This window comes from Symphalangus syndactylus, chromosome 15 (assembly GCF_028878055.3).
Source record: "Symphalangus syndactylus isolate Jambi chromosome 15, NHGRI_mSymSyn1-v2.1_pri, whole genome shotgun sequence".
Classification (NCBI taxonomy): Eukaryota; Metazoa; Chordata; class Mammalia; order Primates; family Hylobatidae; genus Symphalangus; species Symphalangus syndactylus.
The window spans coordinates 45,586,598-45,604,907 of record NC_072437.2 but is presented as its reverse complement, the minus strand read 5'-3'; the positions used below and the strand labels follow the sequence as shown (position 1 = coordinate 45,604,907).

The window sequence follows — 18,310 nt, the reverse complement described above, 5'->3', positions numbered from 1 at the left end:
TAGTAATGGGCTGACAATAAGCTAAAGAAAAATCTAGTGATAGGTGACCTTATTTATCATCTCTCTGGGTAACTATAAATCATTAAAATGTTTATCTCCTTTTAAAAGTTATGGATTTACTTACATATTTACAAAAGCTTTATTTATATAGATCATGACCTTGGGGAAAATAATTAAAATGCAGAGAAAGGAAACTTAAGGAAGCCTGGAAAATATGAATACCTGCAGGCAGTCCAGATAAAGGATGCCCTAGAGGCATCAAGGAGTGTGGCCAGACATCCAGTAATAAGTGTTTTCTTCTATGTAGATACAAGTGAAATTATTCACAAGTGCAGCTGTCTACCACTTATGATACATTATGTATTACAGATTATTGGATTTATACATATGTAATATATACATATATGCACATAAGTATAATATTACATATTATAATGTATATTATATATTGTTATTACTACTATTGTTTTCTTTTTCTTTTCTTTTCTTCTTTTTTGAGACGGAGTCTCGCTCTGTTGCCCAGGCTGGAGTGCAGTGGAGTGATCTCAGCTCATTGCAACCTCCGCCTCCTGGGTTCAAGTGATTCTCCCACTTCAGTCTCCCAAGTAACTGAGAATACAGGTGCATGCCACCATATCTAGCTAGTTTTTGTATTTTTGTAGAGACGGGGTTTCACCATGTTGGCCAGGCTGGCTTCAAACTCCTGACCTCAAGTGATCCGCCCGCCTTGGCCTCCCAAAGTGCTGGGATTACAGGCGTGAGCCACCATGCCTGGCCACCAGTATTATTTTCAAAGTTCAGTGTGTCTAGCAGAATGGGAATGAGATTAGCATGTGTTGATTTATACACCTACATTTTATTGGTACAAACTTAAGGCATTTCCAGAAGTTGACTGTGCTGTATGCTTTAGTACCTCTTTGGAACACTAAGATGGCATTTGGTAAATTAATGTTCCACAGTAGTCAGTGGCACCCTAATGCCCAAGAAGTTGACATGATAACCCTGAGGAATGTGGGGGAAGTGGGACAGTCTGACTGTAGGTGATCTGATGGCAGATGGTTTGTAAGCCTGGTAAGACTGAGATCTGGACCAGGGTGAACATTGACAACAGTTGATCAATAAATTATAGTCTTCATCGTCATACAAACTGGAGAAGTACTGTCACATGTTTGTATCTCTTTTCAGCATTTCACTCTTCTCTTTTTTAAGGATGTCAAGGTTTTCTGTGAGTTTGTGAAAGATGAAAAATTTCTTGGTTTAAAAATAATTGCTCTCAGCAGACATACAAAATAAATCAACTGCTTTAAAAAGCAATCTCTTTGGTGTTTTTACGTCATAAATATAAAGGAGGTTATTAATGAGACATATTTAATATATTGTGTTCTGTGTTTTAGGAATAAATCCAGATCTACTACTGAACTGGATGATTACTCCACAAATAAAAATGGTAAATGCGATTTTTTCCCCCAAAGTCCTTGAGAGTTGCTTATTTGTGGTATCGTGTTATGAGAAGTATTTTTAAGGTCAAGATATTTCAGATTCATTAAGATTACTTAATTAAAATACTTAGTATTTTAACCTCTGTATATAAAAACAGCAAAACAACCATCTTATGTTTACTTTTGGCTTTATTTTATATTGAAAAAATACTGGGAGATTAAAATGGTTTTTAAATTGCTAATGAAATATGTGGGAATTTTGCAAAGTGATGCTGATGCAGCTGTGTATAGTAGATTTTATCTTGCAGCTGAAGAAATAGTACAGAAAAGATTTCTACGAAATACTGGAGGACTTAAAAATTGCATACTAATTTGAATTATACATGTAAATGCCAAAATGTCAAAGAATCAAAAATTATGACTTCAGTAATTGTGCAAAAACAATTTGGACTTGACATTGTTAGTATAAAATATGTTTCTGAAGAATGCATATAGCAGAAATTATGTAACTATGAAAAAAACCCTAAGCGGTAATTACCATTTTAAGCAGGGTTTGCATATCAGGATTTGCATAAGCAGGTGGCTGGTCATTTACGTGAATGAATGAAGGCCCAGGTGGGGCTGAGGTCAACATGCCCATCATGTTGGATAGCCACTGCCCAGCTCCAGCCTATCATTGCCATGCTGGAGAAGGCAACTCTCTGCCTACTCTTCCTGTTGTAACAGAAAAAAAAAAAAAAATCTGTTTTCATGTGTTATCTTTTATGTGCTGACAGGAGATTTTTTTTAAAAAACTAAAATGCCCTGTGAGCAAAACAACCTATCTATAGGCCAGATAGGTGGCAGCTAGTTTAACCTCTGGTTAAAGCTTATAGAACTTACAGTTTTTATGGGGATTCACAGTTCTATGATTATCCCTTTCTTTGAGCAGTTAGGACCTTCGTTATCTGGTTCTAGTTTAGCTTTCCAGCTGATTTTGCTATTTTTCCCTTAAGGGGTCCTTAACTATAACTACATTGTCATCTTTCTCAGTTCCCAATTTATCACGTCCTTTCTGATATGATTCCTCTGGTCTTTCCCTATTTGTATTTTCAATTTCTTCTCACCTGAACTTGCCTTTAGCCACCATTAAAATTATAGTTTTAAGTACTTCAGTATTCCATGAAATATTTTTAACCTGCAGTGATTATATTATCTCTCCTGAACGTAAACACAAGACCTGTCAGTAACTGCAACTGTGAATCTCTGGAATAATCTTGTTAATATTTGTGGCTTGTGTCATTAATCGGTTTATTTTGTATGTATGTTTTCCCCCGTTAATTAACTCATTGCAAGCTCTTGGATAGCAGGCAGTGGAAGTTATTAAATATTTGATTTAAAAACTTGGTTATACCAAAACGACACTTTGAAAAGAGGCCAGGTGCGGTGGCTCCCGCCTGTAATCCCAACCAGCCTGATCAACATGGTGAAATCCCATCTCTACTAAAAATAAAAAAATTAGCCAGGCGCAGTGGCATGTGCCTGTAATCCCAGCTACTCAGGAGGATGAGGCAGGAGAATCGCTTGAACCTGGGAGGCAGAGGTTGCAGTGAGCCGAGCTCACTCCACTGCACTTCAGCCTGGGTGACAGAGCAGACTCTGTCTCAAAAAAAAAGGCAACATTTATTTAAAGTCTGACCAAATTGATAAGCTTTGTATATACACAAATGTAAATATAGTTGTATAATAAACCTTTGGTCTTGCTCATTGCTTACTGGAAGATGAACCGAGGCACAGACAAACAATAAATTTTGAAAGAATGGCAGTAGCAATAAATGTAGAGAAAGAAAGAAAATAAATCCTTAGGTGAGATTTCCTAATCCAGATTAAGGTGGGAATGATACGTCAAAGTTGTGGGTGTTTTACCCCAATCAGAAACTAATCGCCAAATCCAAGAGACAGAGTCCTCAGGATAAAAGCTGACTTAATTGTCAGGAATAAATTCAACATTCAAATTACAGTTCTGTCAGTTTCTTAGAGTAGAAGCAAGTCTGGTAACATTTATGGATGATTATTTGGATTGCTTGAATGTTTTTCCTGTTCACAAAAGCCATTTCCATGATTGAATGTACTCTTATTCTTACAATTTTGGTTGTCACTTATACCGTGCACACTTGGGTCATGTCAGCCAGAGATATGTGCGTTTATGTCCTCTCTCCCCAGGGGGAGTATATATTTTTTGAGAGAAGAAAACTCCGTTTCCTTTTAGAGTTGTTACAGCAAGCATTTGAGCATGTTCTTGATTGATTTAATTTAGGAAAGGAAGAGTGGAAGAAAAACTATTTCTAGATGAGCACTTTGTAACTGAGTAATTCTGAAACCAGTACTGATTGTTGCCTTTTTGGGCAGCCTTTTTCATTTTCTGGAGTATGTTCTGTGGTGTGGCTCTGGCTGTGGAACTGGACTTTCTGGAGTAGGAGACAGTTACTTTATGTTCTCATGCAGCACCCTCATTGAGAATTGATAATGTTAGCACACGTGCACAATGCCACATTTTAAGCTGCACTCCGTGGGCGATTTATCCAGTCACTATTTATTTATTTATTTATTTATTTATTTATTTATTTATTTATGTATTTCTGTATTTATTGAGGCTGCAATTTCAAATACACTTTATTTCTTTGTTACATCAACTCCATCTCTCCTCTGTCATTTTGTATTTGTATTTTTTATTTTTAAATTTTTTTATTTCCATAGGTTTTTGGGGAACAGGTGGTATTTGGTTACATGAGTAAGTTCTTTAGCGGTGATTTGTGAGATTTGGTGCACCCATCTCTCGAGAAGTATACACTGAGCTGAATTTGTAGTCTTTTGTCCCTCACCCCCTTCCCACCCTTTCCCACTGAGTCTACAAAGTCCATTGTGTCATTTTTATGCCTTTGTATCCTCATAGCCTAGTTCCACTTATAAGTGAGAACATATGATGTTTGGTTTTCCATTCCTGAGTTACTTCACTTAGAATAATTGTCTCCAGTCTCATCCAGGTTGCTGCAAATGCCATTAATTCATTCCTTTTTATAGCTGAGTAGTATTCCATGTGATATACATATGTACATATATATACATGTGTATACATATATATACGTGTGTGTGTATATATGTATATCACATTCTCTTTATCCACTCATTGATTGATGGGCATTTGGGTTGGTTCCACATTTTTGCGTCGTGAATTGTGCTGCTATAAACATGGGTGAGCAAGTATCTTTTTCATATAATGACATCTTTTCTTCCTGGGTGGATACCCCGTAGTGGGATTGCTGGATCAAATGGTAGACCTACTTATAGTTCTTTAAGGAAGCTACACACTGTTTTCCATAGTGGTTGTGCTAGTTTACATTCCCACCAGCGGTGTAGGAGTGCTCCCTTTTCCCCGCATTCACACCAACATCTATTATTTTTTGAGTTGTTGATTATGGCCATTCTTGCAGGAGTAAGGTGGTATCACATTATGGTTTTGATTTGCATTTCCCTGATCATTAGTGATGTCAGTCATCACTGTCACTTTTAAAATGTACTAATCTCAAAGCTTTTGATTTGTTTTTAATTTAGGAAGCAATAAATATTTAGACCGAATTGGGAACACGACCTCTTCACAGAGGAGTTCCAAGAAAGAACAAGTACCATCAGGAGCAGAGTTGGAGAGGCAACAGATCCTTCAGGAAATGAGGAAGAGAACACCCCTTCACAATGACAACAGCTGGATCCGACAGCGCAGTGCCAGTGTCAACAAAGAGCCTGTTAGTCTTCCTGGGATCATGAGAAGGTGCGAGACATCTTAGGAATTGTTTTCTTGTCTTTACTGTGAGGCAGATATTTAATTTGTAGATATGCTGGTGCTTTGGACAGAAGAGATGAAAGGAACATAGAGTGAACGCTCTGGGCACTATTATGTGTCAGACAGCCAGTTGCTCAGTTTACATGACCTCATCTAATCTGAGGAAAACATACTGAGGTAGGGATAATAATTCTGGCTTTTTTTTTCTTTTTTTTGCTATGAGGAAACTTTGGCTCAAGCAGGAAAGACACTGACAAAATCACATGGTTAATAGATTGCAAATCTGGATGGGGCGTTCTGAAGTGAGGTTCAGATACTTAAATAATGCACACTGCTCTTAGAACTTTCTTGGCTGCTGAACTTCAACAAATAGAAGTTTCATATTTGTATATTTCTAATGAGATAATGATTAGATTGGAATCATGATAATTGGATTCACAAAGTGATAAACCTAATTTTTATAACTTTAAGGAGATAAAGATATAGATATTAATTAGAACTGAGTGCAGGAACATTTTAAAAGATGTATCTTGGGTAAATGGATGCAGCTACTCTGATTCAGTATTTTCTTATCTGACAAACAGACTGGGGAGTTTATTTGTAACGTATCACAGAGAAAGAGCTAATTATGTCAATATATTAATAACTTTGTAAAAATCAGAAAATTATCCCTACCTATAAAAAACAGGTGTGTGCCTGTAATCCTAGCTACCCGGGAGGCTGAGGCAGGAGAATCACTGGAACCCATGAGGCAGAGGTTGCAGTGAGCTGAGATCATGCCACTGCGCTCCAGCCTGGATGACGGAGCGAGACTCTGTCTAAAGAAAAAAAAAAAAGACAAAGGGATATGAACAGACAGATAGTTCATGGGAAAAAGAAACACAAAGCCAGTAAACATAAAACATCAATACTAGTCCTAAAACAATAATGTATCTCTTTTGCTCACTGGATTTGTAAAGAGTTAAAATTGATTAAATTTAGTGTTGACAATTGTATATGGAAATAGGAATTCTTCTTTCCACTTGGTTGGACAGTTTTTCAGTATATATTAAGCAAAAGTTTACATATCTGACCCTCTGAGCAATGCAGTTTCTAGCACTCTATCTTCTGGATATGTTTGGATAAATATGCAAAGGTACATTCAAGGATGTACACTTACACATTATTCGTTAATGGCAAAAGAAAAGAAAATCACAATGTCTGCTAGTAAGGAGATACTCAGTAGTTATTCAATAAACAGTGGCATACGGATAAGACAGAACACTATATGACTGTTGAAGAATGAAAGAAAAGTGTTGCTACATAATATGCCACCTCCAAATTTAGTGAATTAAGACAGTAACTCATAATCTCTCACAGTCCTGAAGATTGACTGGGCAGTTATTTGCATGATATTGGCTGGGACACTTGAGCAGCTATAGTCATTTACAGTAGGGATTGGTAAGCTTTTATGTATAAGGACCAGATAGTAAATAATTTAGGGTTTGCAGGCCACATAGGTTTCTGTCACACATTTTTTTTTTTTTTTTTTAAAGACTCTTTGAAAATGTGAAAAATAGTCTCAGCTCGTGAGCTCTGTCTATCTTGGCAGTAGGCTGTAATTTGCTGTCCCCTGTAGCTGTAGAGGCTTCACTGAGAGCTTGGCCAGAGCTACTAGTTGAGGGGCCTGTGTTCTGCATGTGGGCCTCTCCTCATAGTTTTTTGGGTTACCCCATGGCACGGGACCTGGATTCAAAGAGGAAAAGCTCGCACCAAGGTGATGCCTAATAAGCAAGTGCTTATCAAGCTGCCGTGTACATCATGTTTGCTGATGCCCCGTTGGCCAAATTAGTTATGTGACTAACCCCAGAGTCAGTGGGAGGGGACTACACAAGGGCGTGGATACCAAAAGGCATGGTTCACTGGAGGCCACGAAGTACAGTCTATCGTATGAGCAGAATGATGATAGTTCAAGATAATACATATTAAATGGAAAAGAAGTTATTGAAAACTGTGTTGTGAAATAATCCATTTGTTTAAGACTGTTAAACACAAACACATTGCATATGTATATAGACACATCTATACTTACATATGTTAATTTGTATGTATATGTAAATATGTGCTTGCATATGTGAGAAAAGGTCTGGAAGGACACACAAGTAATGGTGGATACCTCTGCGGGTTAGGGCAGATGAGTCGTGAGAGAGGAAGGACTTTTCTCCCTCAGATATCTTTCTCTGCAGCTTCAGTCTTTCTCCTTATGATAATGTATCACTTTTATAATGTTAAAATTTAAAAGAAAAATTTCAAGCTTGGGATAAGAGAAAGTTTTGAAAGCAATAAAAATAAATTTGACCAGGTAGACGAATTCTCATAATTTTGAGTTCATTTTTGTCGGTAGTACTAATGTTAGTACACAAATTTTAAGAGAGATTTTGCAAAAGTTGTATTTAAATCAATTTGGGAGCCAAATCTGATTTTAAAAGCATATGTACTTTAAGGGAAGTGGCTGATAAATGCTTTTATAATGTGGACATTAAACAGTTGCTAAATTTAGGGACTCAGGTGCTACATAAATGAGACCTTCACAGGAGGCATGGTCTGGGTTGTTTTAGAGGACTTGGGTTTGAAAGCCAGTGCCATCACCGACTGGCTCTTCCTATGACAAGCTCACTTCTATGAGATTAAAAAAAAATCTTAGTGTTATGAAGATTCAATAAGTTTAATATTTTTGTGAAGGTATCTAACCTAATGCTTGTCATATTTAAGCTCTTAAAATGTATTTCTTTGAATTTTTAAAACGCTTTATATTTGCTATGTCTAAACTGTTAAAGATTTAAAGGATAAGTATCAATCTTCTTAGACTGAGTAGAGTGTTAGCTCTTATTTTAAAAATATTTTTCTTAGTGTATTTCTTTCTTCTGTGGTTGGTATTTATTGTTTTACCTAAGCACCGAGTAAATAAAAATAAAAATAAACGAAGGTGTTCTCACTTGTAAGTGGGAGCTAAACATTGAGTACATATGGATACAATGAAGGAAACAGTAGACACCCACGGCCAACTTGGGGGTGGAGGGTGGGAGGTTGAGGATCGAAAAACTACCTCTCCGGCAGTCCACATATTACCTGGGTGATGAAATAATCTGTACACCAAACCACCATGACACTCAATTGACCCATGTAACAAACCTGCACACGTATCCCCTAAACCTAAAATAAAAGTTGGAAAGAAAACAGATGAAAAAAAAGGTCGATTGACTATGAAACATGATGCCACTGATGATGAAGATCAACTTTACTTGTTAAAGGTAATTTTACAGGTAGTTCTCAACATTCAGTGGTTCGACTTAAGATTTTTGACTTTACAATGATGCGAAACTGATAAGCGTTTGTGGAAATTGTACTTTGAGTACCTGTATGACCAGTCTGTTGTTTACTTCCAGTACGGTATTCAGTAAATTGTATACTTGACACTTTGTTGTAAAATAGGCTTTGTGTTCCTGTGCCCAACTGTAGGCTAAGGTAAGTGTTCTGAGCATGATTGAGGTGGATTAGGCTTAGTTACAATGTATGGTAGTTTAAGTGAAATAAAAGCATTTTTGACTTACAATATTTTCAACTTATGATGGGTTTATTGAGACATAACCCCATCATCATACATCAAGGAACATCTGTATATGTAACTAGAATACTTAGATTAATATCCAAATATAAAATATAAAAATGGATTTTTAATGAATGGAATGATGAATTAAATAGATTTCTAGTTGAACATATCACATTATTTTGATGAGTCTTTTTTGTGTTTCAGAGGCGAATCTTTAGATAACCTGGACTCCCCCCGATCCAATTCTTGGAGACAGCCCCCTTGGCTCAATCAACCCACAGGATTCTATGCTTCTTCCTCCGTGCAAGACTTTAGTCGCCCACCACCTCAGCTGGTGTCCACATCAAACCGTGCCTACATGCGGAACCCCTCCTCCAGCGTACCCCCGCCTTCAGCTGGCCCCGTGAAGACTTCCACCACAAGTGGGGCCACCACACAGTCCCCCACCCCGAAAAGCCATTCCCCTTCAGCTTCACAGTCAGGCTCTCAGCTGCGTAACAGGTGAGGCCCTTGCTGTTTCTTTCTTCTCTTAGTCTTGGGTATTTTTTCATTAAAATATCCCCCAAATCCTGTCCAAGTTTTCCAATGAAGAAGAAAAAGAAGCCCTTTTGAATGTGTCAAATTTGGTATTCTTGTATGAAATCAATGAAGGCTTGCTTAATACCGTTCCATGCAACTCTAATAGCATTTCTAGATGTCTTGTGAAGCCACTGGAGACTTTGAAGGTGTCTACTTGTTGCCACCGTCTCATTTGCCTGTGCTTGTGGTCAGTGTCTTGGATGTAAGACATACCTGAATACTTCTCAGTGTGGAATCATGAAAACATATAGCAGCTCACGAATGCTTCTCAAATTTCTGAGTGAAATCAGTATTGTCAAATAGCTATTTTCATGACAGTGTCATACAAACTCACAGGAACTGAGTGTAAAAGAAGAGCATTACAATGCTTTTCCGGGCATGCTCCAATGTCTGGGGGACGTCTGACTAGCTGGATTAAAGAAATGCGAAGTCGGATAGATCTTGCTTTGGGGGTTTTTGATTGCCAAAATAATTGCTTGGGCGTTCTGTTTGCCCACATTTTGTTGAGGCTACATCAGCTGGATTCGGTGGGGCATATGGTGTGGGAAGTGTATATGTTATGATAGGGTGTTATGTTTTTATGTGGAGTGAAGCTCAGATATCAGCCCTGCTTGGGTTTTTAGGTCTGGGTAGCTTCTCCACAGATCTTTCATGCCTTATGTAAGTACATCAGGCAGTGCTGCTCTCCTCACCCTAAGAAAGTGCTGTTGGCATGTATTCCTTTCCATCACCAATGGAATACTTCAAAGTAGAAACACATTGATTAATATTAAGACTTTTTAAAGCCATCAGATAAGAGACTTTCATAAGAAAACATGTTTTATATAAATCCAAAATAATTTTACATGTACCAGGATATAAAGTGTGTATCAATGAGTTTGAACTGAGAGAACAGAGGTGAAGATTTAGGGTAAATTTGGGTATGGTGGGGAGGTGCAGTCTATGGGATGAGAGGAAGGCAGAGGAGGGGGGACCCATTTACTGATGGAGAGACCCACTCTGGGAGAGCAGAGGGAGGGGCTGAGGGCTTTTCTGACCTAAGGAGGTCCTGATCTAGGAGGTGGTCCTCTTAAGCGCTGTGCTCATGCTGTAGGGGTGCAGAGGTGTGGAAGAACGGGTACCGCCTTACCAACCGGGAAAGGAGAAAAGACCCGTATACAAAAGTAGAGTAGAAATCCTCCTTCCCTCTGTCCATGGCAGCTCTCAGGTACTTTTCATTTTCTTCCCTGCAGAGACAACCCTGTAAGTCCGAGACAAAGTCAGGAAAGCACTGATATTTCTCTGTAACTAGAAAACTGGGTGACCAAGAAAGAGGGTGAAAAATAAGTCTGAGAAAACTAGGGCGTAGAGGACTTGCAAAGCCTCTTGAAGAAAGCTGGGGCCACCCTTTTGGTGTTCTGAGGGGGTAGGAGGACGTGATCAGCATTGTGTGCTTTGGTTTAACTGGCAAGAAGATGTAGGTGGATGAGATGAGGGGCTACTATTGCTGAGTACACATGTGATCAAAGGAGGATAGTATCAGAAACTGCAGGATGGACTAATTGCACTGAAATTGCTCATTTATGTGAACAGGTGTGTCAAGGGTCTCAGAGCTGCCATGGAGATGGTTCAAGGTTAGGGTATAATCAAGGCATTCTTTAGTTGGCTGGTAAAAGTTATTCTCTCACAGATATATGTATAGATCTTTTCTTAAATTATTATCAATGTTAACAGCAGAGTGTGACTTTTAAAGAAGAATCTTGAGCTGCCCAGGTGAAAGCCTCCATTCCATTCTTGTTCTGCATCTAGGTCAGTCAGTGGGAAGCGCATATGCTCCTACTGCAATAACATTCTGGGCAAAGGAGCCGCCATGATCATCGAGTCCCTGGGTCTTTGTTATCATTTGCATTGTTTTAAGGTGAGACTGAGACAAACAGCTTGCAGCCCTGCAAAGCTTTGCTTGAAGAGCGCATGGCTTCTTTGAGCCGCTGGGTGCAGATGTGCCACTAACAAGCTAGGTGCTGTATTCGTCAATCTGTGCTGCATTTGAATCACAAATTGCTTGCTCCTCCCTAGTTCTCAAATCTTGAACCTCGTTTTAAAACTTAAATCTGGAAAAATTTTGCATTTTCTATTTCTAATCTGTTAGAATTCTATACATTTACAGTACATAAGTTGCCTTCTCTAAGATGCTGTCAGAGGCATACTTGAAATATAATTTACAAATAACCTACTAGTATTGTTAAGGGCAGGGACACATGCAGTTATCAGTGTCTGAAAGCCTAGCTTTGAGTAGGAAGAACATGTAAGAAAAACCATTATCATTGTAGCTATTTTTATAATTGCACAGCCTGTTTATACCTGATAGGTTTTTACACATAAGAAGGAACTAAGGCTGTAATTGTTTGGTTTTGTAATCTCTGTCTCTAAAGACATCTGTTTGATTCTTGAACTTGCATTGGGCCAGAGAAAGATTCCGGTTGTTGATCCTGGAGGCCCGCAGACCACAGCTTGTTTAAGCTTGTACATTGCTGGCTTGGGCTGTTCCTAGGCAGAGCAGAATGAGTCAAGATAATTAGAGTTTGGGCACATGGAATCGAAATATCCAGCCTTGAAGTGAGGTGCTGTGTGGGAACACTTGCTAAGCTAGTGCAGCAGGGACACTGGGAGTGGCCCACCCCAGGGTGGAGTGCCAGGGCCCAGCCTTCATTCACTCTGGCCAGTTCTTTCATGGGGGGCCTTACCTGCCATTCCTCTGAGGGGATAAAAACTAAATTTCTTTAAGTCAGTCAGCGAATTATTTTTATTTTTGGGGAGTATATTTAGACTGGTCATCTTGGCTCTTAATATTGGCTTTATGACTTCTTTAACGTCTTATCTGGCGGGCTTGATTTTAATCTACTAATCATCTTTTGGCCTTTTTTTTTCTTTGCTGAAATGTATCTAAGAGCTTAGAAGTAGAGTTCTGCTCATTTTCCCCCCACCCCCAGGAGTGCCCCAAGCTATCTTGAGCTGACTGATTGTGGATGTTCTTTATTTTTGTTCCCCAGTGTGTTGCCTGTGAGTGTGACCTCGGAGGCTCTTCCTCAGGAGCTGAAGTCAGAATCAGAAACCACCAACTGTACTGCAACGACTGCTATCTCAGATTCAAATGTAAGAGAGCAAATCAGAGAGAAAATTTCTTGCCTTTTAAGGAGGCCACGGGTTCCCATGCATTTCCCTGAACCTGCAGCCAGCTCCCCTCCAAGTTCACTGCCGTACGATTCCAGGTTTCAAGAATTGTAGTGTGTTCCCTTCAAAGAGTGTGTATAGTGAATGGGTCACTGCTCAGGGTTCCAGCTACACAGGAGTGGGTTGTGGGGCCAAGGAATGGAGAGGAACAGTGTCCAAAAGTCAGGATGGTGTCTTGTGTCATCTGCCCATAGTCCGCAGAGACCTTTAATGACTCAAGAATACAAACAAACCAAAACACTTAATCTTCTATGTAGGATTTGTTTCTTGACTAAAGATTGGTCTCTCATCAACCTTTATTATTTAACAATGGGCTTTGATTATGTGATTTAGAATATGATCAACTTTAAAAAATATTCTATGTAATACAAAATAAGTCAGTTTATGCTTTATGTTAATATATGTCAATATATAATTTTAAAAGGAAAGTATTAACTGGTGTTTCAGTGTCATTTTTGGAAAAAATGAGTTTTTCAAAAAACTTCAAATGCTACTTTGCATCTAAGCATGTGTTGGTGTGTTATGAAAGGCAGGCTAGCCTAACTAGGTTGTGTGTTGTGTATAGCTACAGCAAGACAACTATGACTGCTGTTTTATATTTTAAACCTTGATGCTGGTAACGTGTGTTTCTTCCTTATTGTGAAAGGGTGTTACAAGTGGTATCAGCAAAACCATTTGCTTTTGAACTCTGAGGTATTTATATGGCCCCTATGTGAAGAGTGCTTTGGAAATGGTTTAAGCCCAGTCAACTCTCTTTTATCTGTCAGTGGGTTCTGAGCCTTCCTGCTGCAGCTGTCCAGTCCTTTCCTGGATGCTGACACTGAGGTTGGAGAAAGTCAAGGCTGGGCATGTACTGGTGGGGGTGTGTGTATGTGTGTGTGTTTTTCTCTCTCTCATCAAATTCCAAAGCCAAATAGAAATGATTTCTGGAATCATCATTGTAAAATTGCCCATGCCTTTTCTCTCCTCCAAAACAAATAATAGAGAGTTGAGTGTAATTTATTTCTATTGTGAGCAGTTCATTTTTACTCCATTTTTACAAATAAAGAATTCCAGAGATGAGACACTGAGACTTGCCTAGCTTTATCCTAAGAGTGAGTGACAGGTTACTCTTTCTACCTCATTGGGCCACTTTCTGAGTGATGACTGCTATGTATCCCAGGTGGCAATATTCACGTTTCTGAATCTAAGCACTTTTCTTTCTTCTCTCCTTGCCCGGTCAGCTGGACGGCCAACCGCCATGTGACGTAAGCCCCCACACGAAAGCACTGTTGCAGATAGAAGAAGAGGTGGTTGCTGCTCGTGTAGATCTATAAATATGTGTTGTATGTCTTTTTTGCTTTTTTTTTTAAAAAGAAGAATACCTTTTTTGCCTCTTTAGATTACATAGAAGCATTGCAGTCTTGGTAGAACCAGTATTTTTGTTGTTTATTTATAAGGTAATTGTGTGTGGGGAAAAGTGCAGTATTTACCTGTTGAATTCAGCATCTTGAGAGCACAAGGGAAAAAATAAGAACTTAAGAATATTTTTGAGGCAGATAATGATCTAGTTTGACTTTTTAGTTAGTGGTGTTTTGAAGAGGGTATTTTATTGTTTTTTTAAAAAGGGTTCTTAAACATTATTTGAAATAGTTAATATAAATACATAATTGCATTTGCTCTGTTTATTGTAATGTATTCTAAATTAATGCAAAACCATATGGAAAATTTCATTAAAATCTATCCCCAAATGTGCTTTCTTTATCCTTCCTTCTACCTACGTATTCTGATTTTTAAAAATGCAGTTAATGTATCATTTATTTGCTTGATGAAGGGAGCTCTATTTTCTTTACCAGGAATGTTGCTAAGTAATTCCCAATAGAAAGCTGCTTATTTTCATTAATGAAAAGTAACCATGGTTTGTATACTAGAAGTCTTCTTCAGAAACTGGTGAGCCTTTCTGTTCAATTGCATTTGTAAATAAACTTGCTAATGCATTTAACGAGTGGGTTGTCTTTTTCTTAGGTGTATGTGTCTGACCTCAGGCCTGTTAGTCATATTTCAGTATGTGGCCTTTTTTGATGTTATGTTTTATTCAGTAGCTTTACTAAGGTATAATTGATGTAATAAACTGCATATATTTAAAGTGTATACTTTGACAAATTTTGACATGGTGTATACCTTCAAAACTATGCCACAGTCTGGATGAGTTTACTGAAACATTTTAATAAGGAAGTTTATTTTTGATAAAGTTATGTTTTTGGATACAATATATTTGTATGGTAAGAGTGATGAATTGTTGGATCATTTGAATAAAATCTTTTCTTTTACTACCCCCATGACAAGGAGAAGACAACAGTGAGCTTAGAATATCTATAAAGCAAAAAATGTAGTCTCTTGTTTAAAAAATCTGGAGTGGGAATGCAAGGATACAAAACTTTAGCATGCTTTGAGCAAAAATTTAAACTTACTGGAATCTTTTATAATAATGTAAGTGGAATGGAGAATTCTAGGAACTGAGAACTGTATTGGAATAGGTTCAAAATATATAAGAAATGCTAATGTGGGAGATAAAAATGTTATTTAGTACTTATTCTGATTATTATTAAAGTAATAATGTTTTCCTTGAGGGTAACTTGTCAAATGCCCCAAAGCATAAAGAATATAATTCTGAATCCCAAATTCCAAAGACAAGAGCTCTGTGTTTGAATTCATTCTGCATATAATTATTTATAAGTATAGATTGTGAATTTTTCCACGTTCTTAAAATTATTTTTATCTTTTTTCGTGGTTGCATAGTGCTCCATTGTTTGGGCCTGGTAATATTTAGTTGATAATTCCATTACTGTGTATTTTTCAGTTGTTTCTAAGATCAAACATTTTAATATGTGCATGTTATATATAAATATGTGAATTCTGTGATACTCTATGATCATCTCTTTCTTTATATTATTTTCATAGACATGAAATAGTTGCTCAGAGATTATGCATTTTAAGACACCCATAGTATATATTGCCAAAGTGGTTTCCAGAAAGGCACTGCTGGCTTCGACTCCCATAAGCAGCATGTGGGCTTGTTCATCTCACTGCATGTTTATGAAGATACAGTTCTTTTGCCTTGTTCTCTGCCTGATGTATATGCAGAGGCAGCCCTCAATATGCAGTGGTTGAATAAATGAATGAAGAAACCACTATCAATTTCTGCCTTGTTAATTCTGTTTTTCACTATCCCCAGAGGATGCCTTAATTCTGCCATCATTTTAGTTTCCTTATCCAGCATCCTTTCTGACCATTGCTCCTTTTCATCTAAGCCTTTTGTCTTTTCATCTGCTCTTGTTTTCTTGTGACTTCTTTTCCCCATTTCTCACATTATCTTACTTACTGATAACATTTCTGTTAGTACAAATTATAAGTACAGTTTTCAGAGCTATTTTCTTCTAGGATACCAGCTCTACATTTGTGTAAGCCCCCGGGTATTTGTTACTTCACCTAGGAACAAGGGAAGAGTCCAGCCCTTCAACAAATTTTTAAATTCATACTTTATGCTCCAGTCACTGCTTTTGGCACCATGGGTAGAACAGTGAAGAAATACGGTCTTGGCTCTGATTGGTCTTATTTTTCTGGTTGAGGGAGGTGATAAAACAATACATGAAAAAATAACATGCAGGTGGCGATGAGAGCAACAAAGAACAAATACTGGGTAAGAAAGATGCAAGTGCTGGAAATGGAAGTTTGACAGTGCTTTTTATACAGGTGGTCAGGGACAGCCTTTTGATATTTGGGCCAAAGCCTGAAGAAATGAAGGAACAGAGACTTTATGGAAAAGCATTCCAGACACAGGGAACAGCAAGTGACAAGGCTTGGCGCGGGAGAGTATTTGGTGTGTCCAGGAAGCAAGCGTGGTTGAGTGGAGTGAGCGTGGAGGGTTTAGGAGCCGTGGGGAAGCCGAGGGCACAGAGCAGCAATCATTGCAGGACATGGGCTCTTATACTCTGAATGGAAGAGGAAGACTCCGGAGAGTTCTGAGAAGAGGAATGAAACAAACTGACCGGTGTGTTAAAAGGACTGCTACAGACTGCTGTATGAACAAGACTGCAGAAGGACAGGCAAAAGCAGGGAGACCAGTTTGGAGCCTATTGAAATTATCCAGGCAAAAGATGACATTTGCTTCAACAGGATGGGTGTGGGGGAGGTAGTGAGGAGAGGGAAGATTGTAGTGTGTGTGTGTGTGTGTGTGTGTGTGTGTCCTGTGAAGCTGGTAGAATTTGATCAAGATTGGATGACGCAAAAGAGGGCGGAGTAAAAAATGAATCTGAAATGTTGGCCTGAGGAGCTGGAAAGATGGAATTGCCTTTTTCTGAAATGAAGATGGTTACGAGTAAAGCACATTTGGGTAGGGTGATCAGAGATTTGGTTTTTAAGCATAGTGAGGTTGAGCAATCTATCAGATACCTCAATAGCAGTGTTGAGTAGGCAGCTGGCTATGCAAGGGAGAGGCCCAGGCTGGAAATATAAATATAGAGTCATCAGTATGTAGATGGAATTTCAGCTGAGAATTGGGGGAACATCACGTGGAATCTGACTGTAACTAGAGTGGAGGTGATGTCCAAGGACTGAATCCTGAGGCCCTCCAGCACTAGAGATCAGAGATGCAGAAAAGTGAGCAGGAGAGAGAACCAAGACCCTGGTGCCCTGGAAACCAAGTCAAGACCGTATTTTAAGGAGAGAGAGACCTGTTGTGTCAAATGCTTCCCAGAGATCCAATAAAATTCGGCCTGAGAGTTGACATTGGAAATCAGTTTGTAACATGCCTTTCCCCCGATCATACACATGTTTGTGTTTGATATTATCCTTCTCAAAGGTTCAGTTGGGGGCTCCTCATGTATAGGGTAGCTGGCCCAGGTTTCAGTGCCTGGCTGTATTTAAATGGACCTGATGCTCTTGCCCAGTTTTCCCTGGGAGATAAGTTGAAGGGTAACATAGAAAGCCATTTCTAGGCCACTTACTGTCTGCACCCTTCCCTATAATATACTAGCAACTGGAGCTGCACTTCCCAGTGTGTTGTATGTCACCTCAACGCACATGTGATCCTTCTCCTCCCTCTGCCCTGTGATTTCTGAGGATCGCAGAATATTGTGGAAATAAAGGTTTTGGGGTTGAGGCTACCCTATCTGCCTCGGAGGTGCAGAGCTGGTCAGCTGGGGGGCATTTCTGCTCTGCAATGTTCTGATACAAACCCTAGGCCTTTTAACCAAGATGCAGGCCGGTCTGTCTGATTTCAAGCTACAAACAAGGTTTGGTCCTTAAGTTTTGACACATAGTTCAGCTATGTGGTAGTTGATGGAAATCCCTTCTAGATTCCAGCATTAGTTTGCCAGTGTAAATCTTAGCATTAAGAATTTTTTATTTTCAATGTGTTTATGCTTTGTGGGAAGCAGGGAGAAGCTGAATAAAAAATTGCTGTCTAGATGCCATATTAAGGCATAAGCTAGTTTTGTGATTGATTGATTTAGAGATTGCATTTTGCTCTGTCTCCCAGGTGATCATAGTTTACCACAGCCTCAATCTCCTGGGCTCAAGCAGTCCTCCTGCCTCGTCCTCTCAAAGCGCTGGGATTATAGACATAAGCTACTGGATCTGGCCAAGTTCTTTGTTTTGGGATGTCATAAATGTTCCTGAAATCTACATCTTCATATC

At 38.7% G+C, this 18,310-nt stretch overlaps 1 protein-coding gene across 17 annotated transcripts in view; it reads left to right on the top strand.

The window, feature by feature from the left end:
• LMO7 (LIM domain 7) overlaps positions 1–14,615 on the top strand; it is a 233,426-nt gene extending 218,811 nt beyond the window's left edge. For 15 of the 17 annotated variants that reach the window (XM_063618754.1, XM_063618753.1, XM_055245206.2 and 12 more), the window contains 6 exons: positions 1,395–1,447; positions 5,031–5,244; positions 9,050–9,346; positions 11,213–11,321; positions 12,454–12,556; positions 13,858–14,615. In XM_063618754.1, coding sequence (XP_063474824.1) covers positions 1,395–1,447; positions 5,031–5,244; positions 9,050–9,346; positions 11,213–11,321; positions 12,454–12,556; positions 13,858–13,880 — 799 coding nt within the window. In that variant the 3' untranslated portion in view covers positions 13,881–14,615. The remainder of the gene's footprint in view (positions 1–1,394; positions 1,448–5,030; positions 5,245–9,049; positions 9,347–11,212; positions 11,322–12,453; positions 12,557–13,857) is intronic. The other 2 variants (XM_055245196.2, XM_063618751.1) reach the window with 1 other exon arrangement.
• Positions 14,616–18,310: the final 3,695 nt, after the last annotated feature.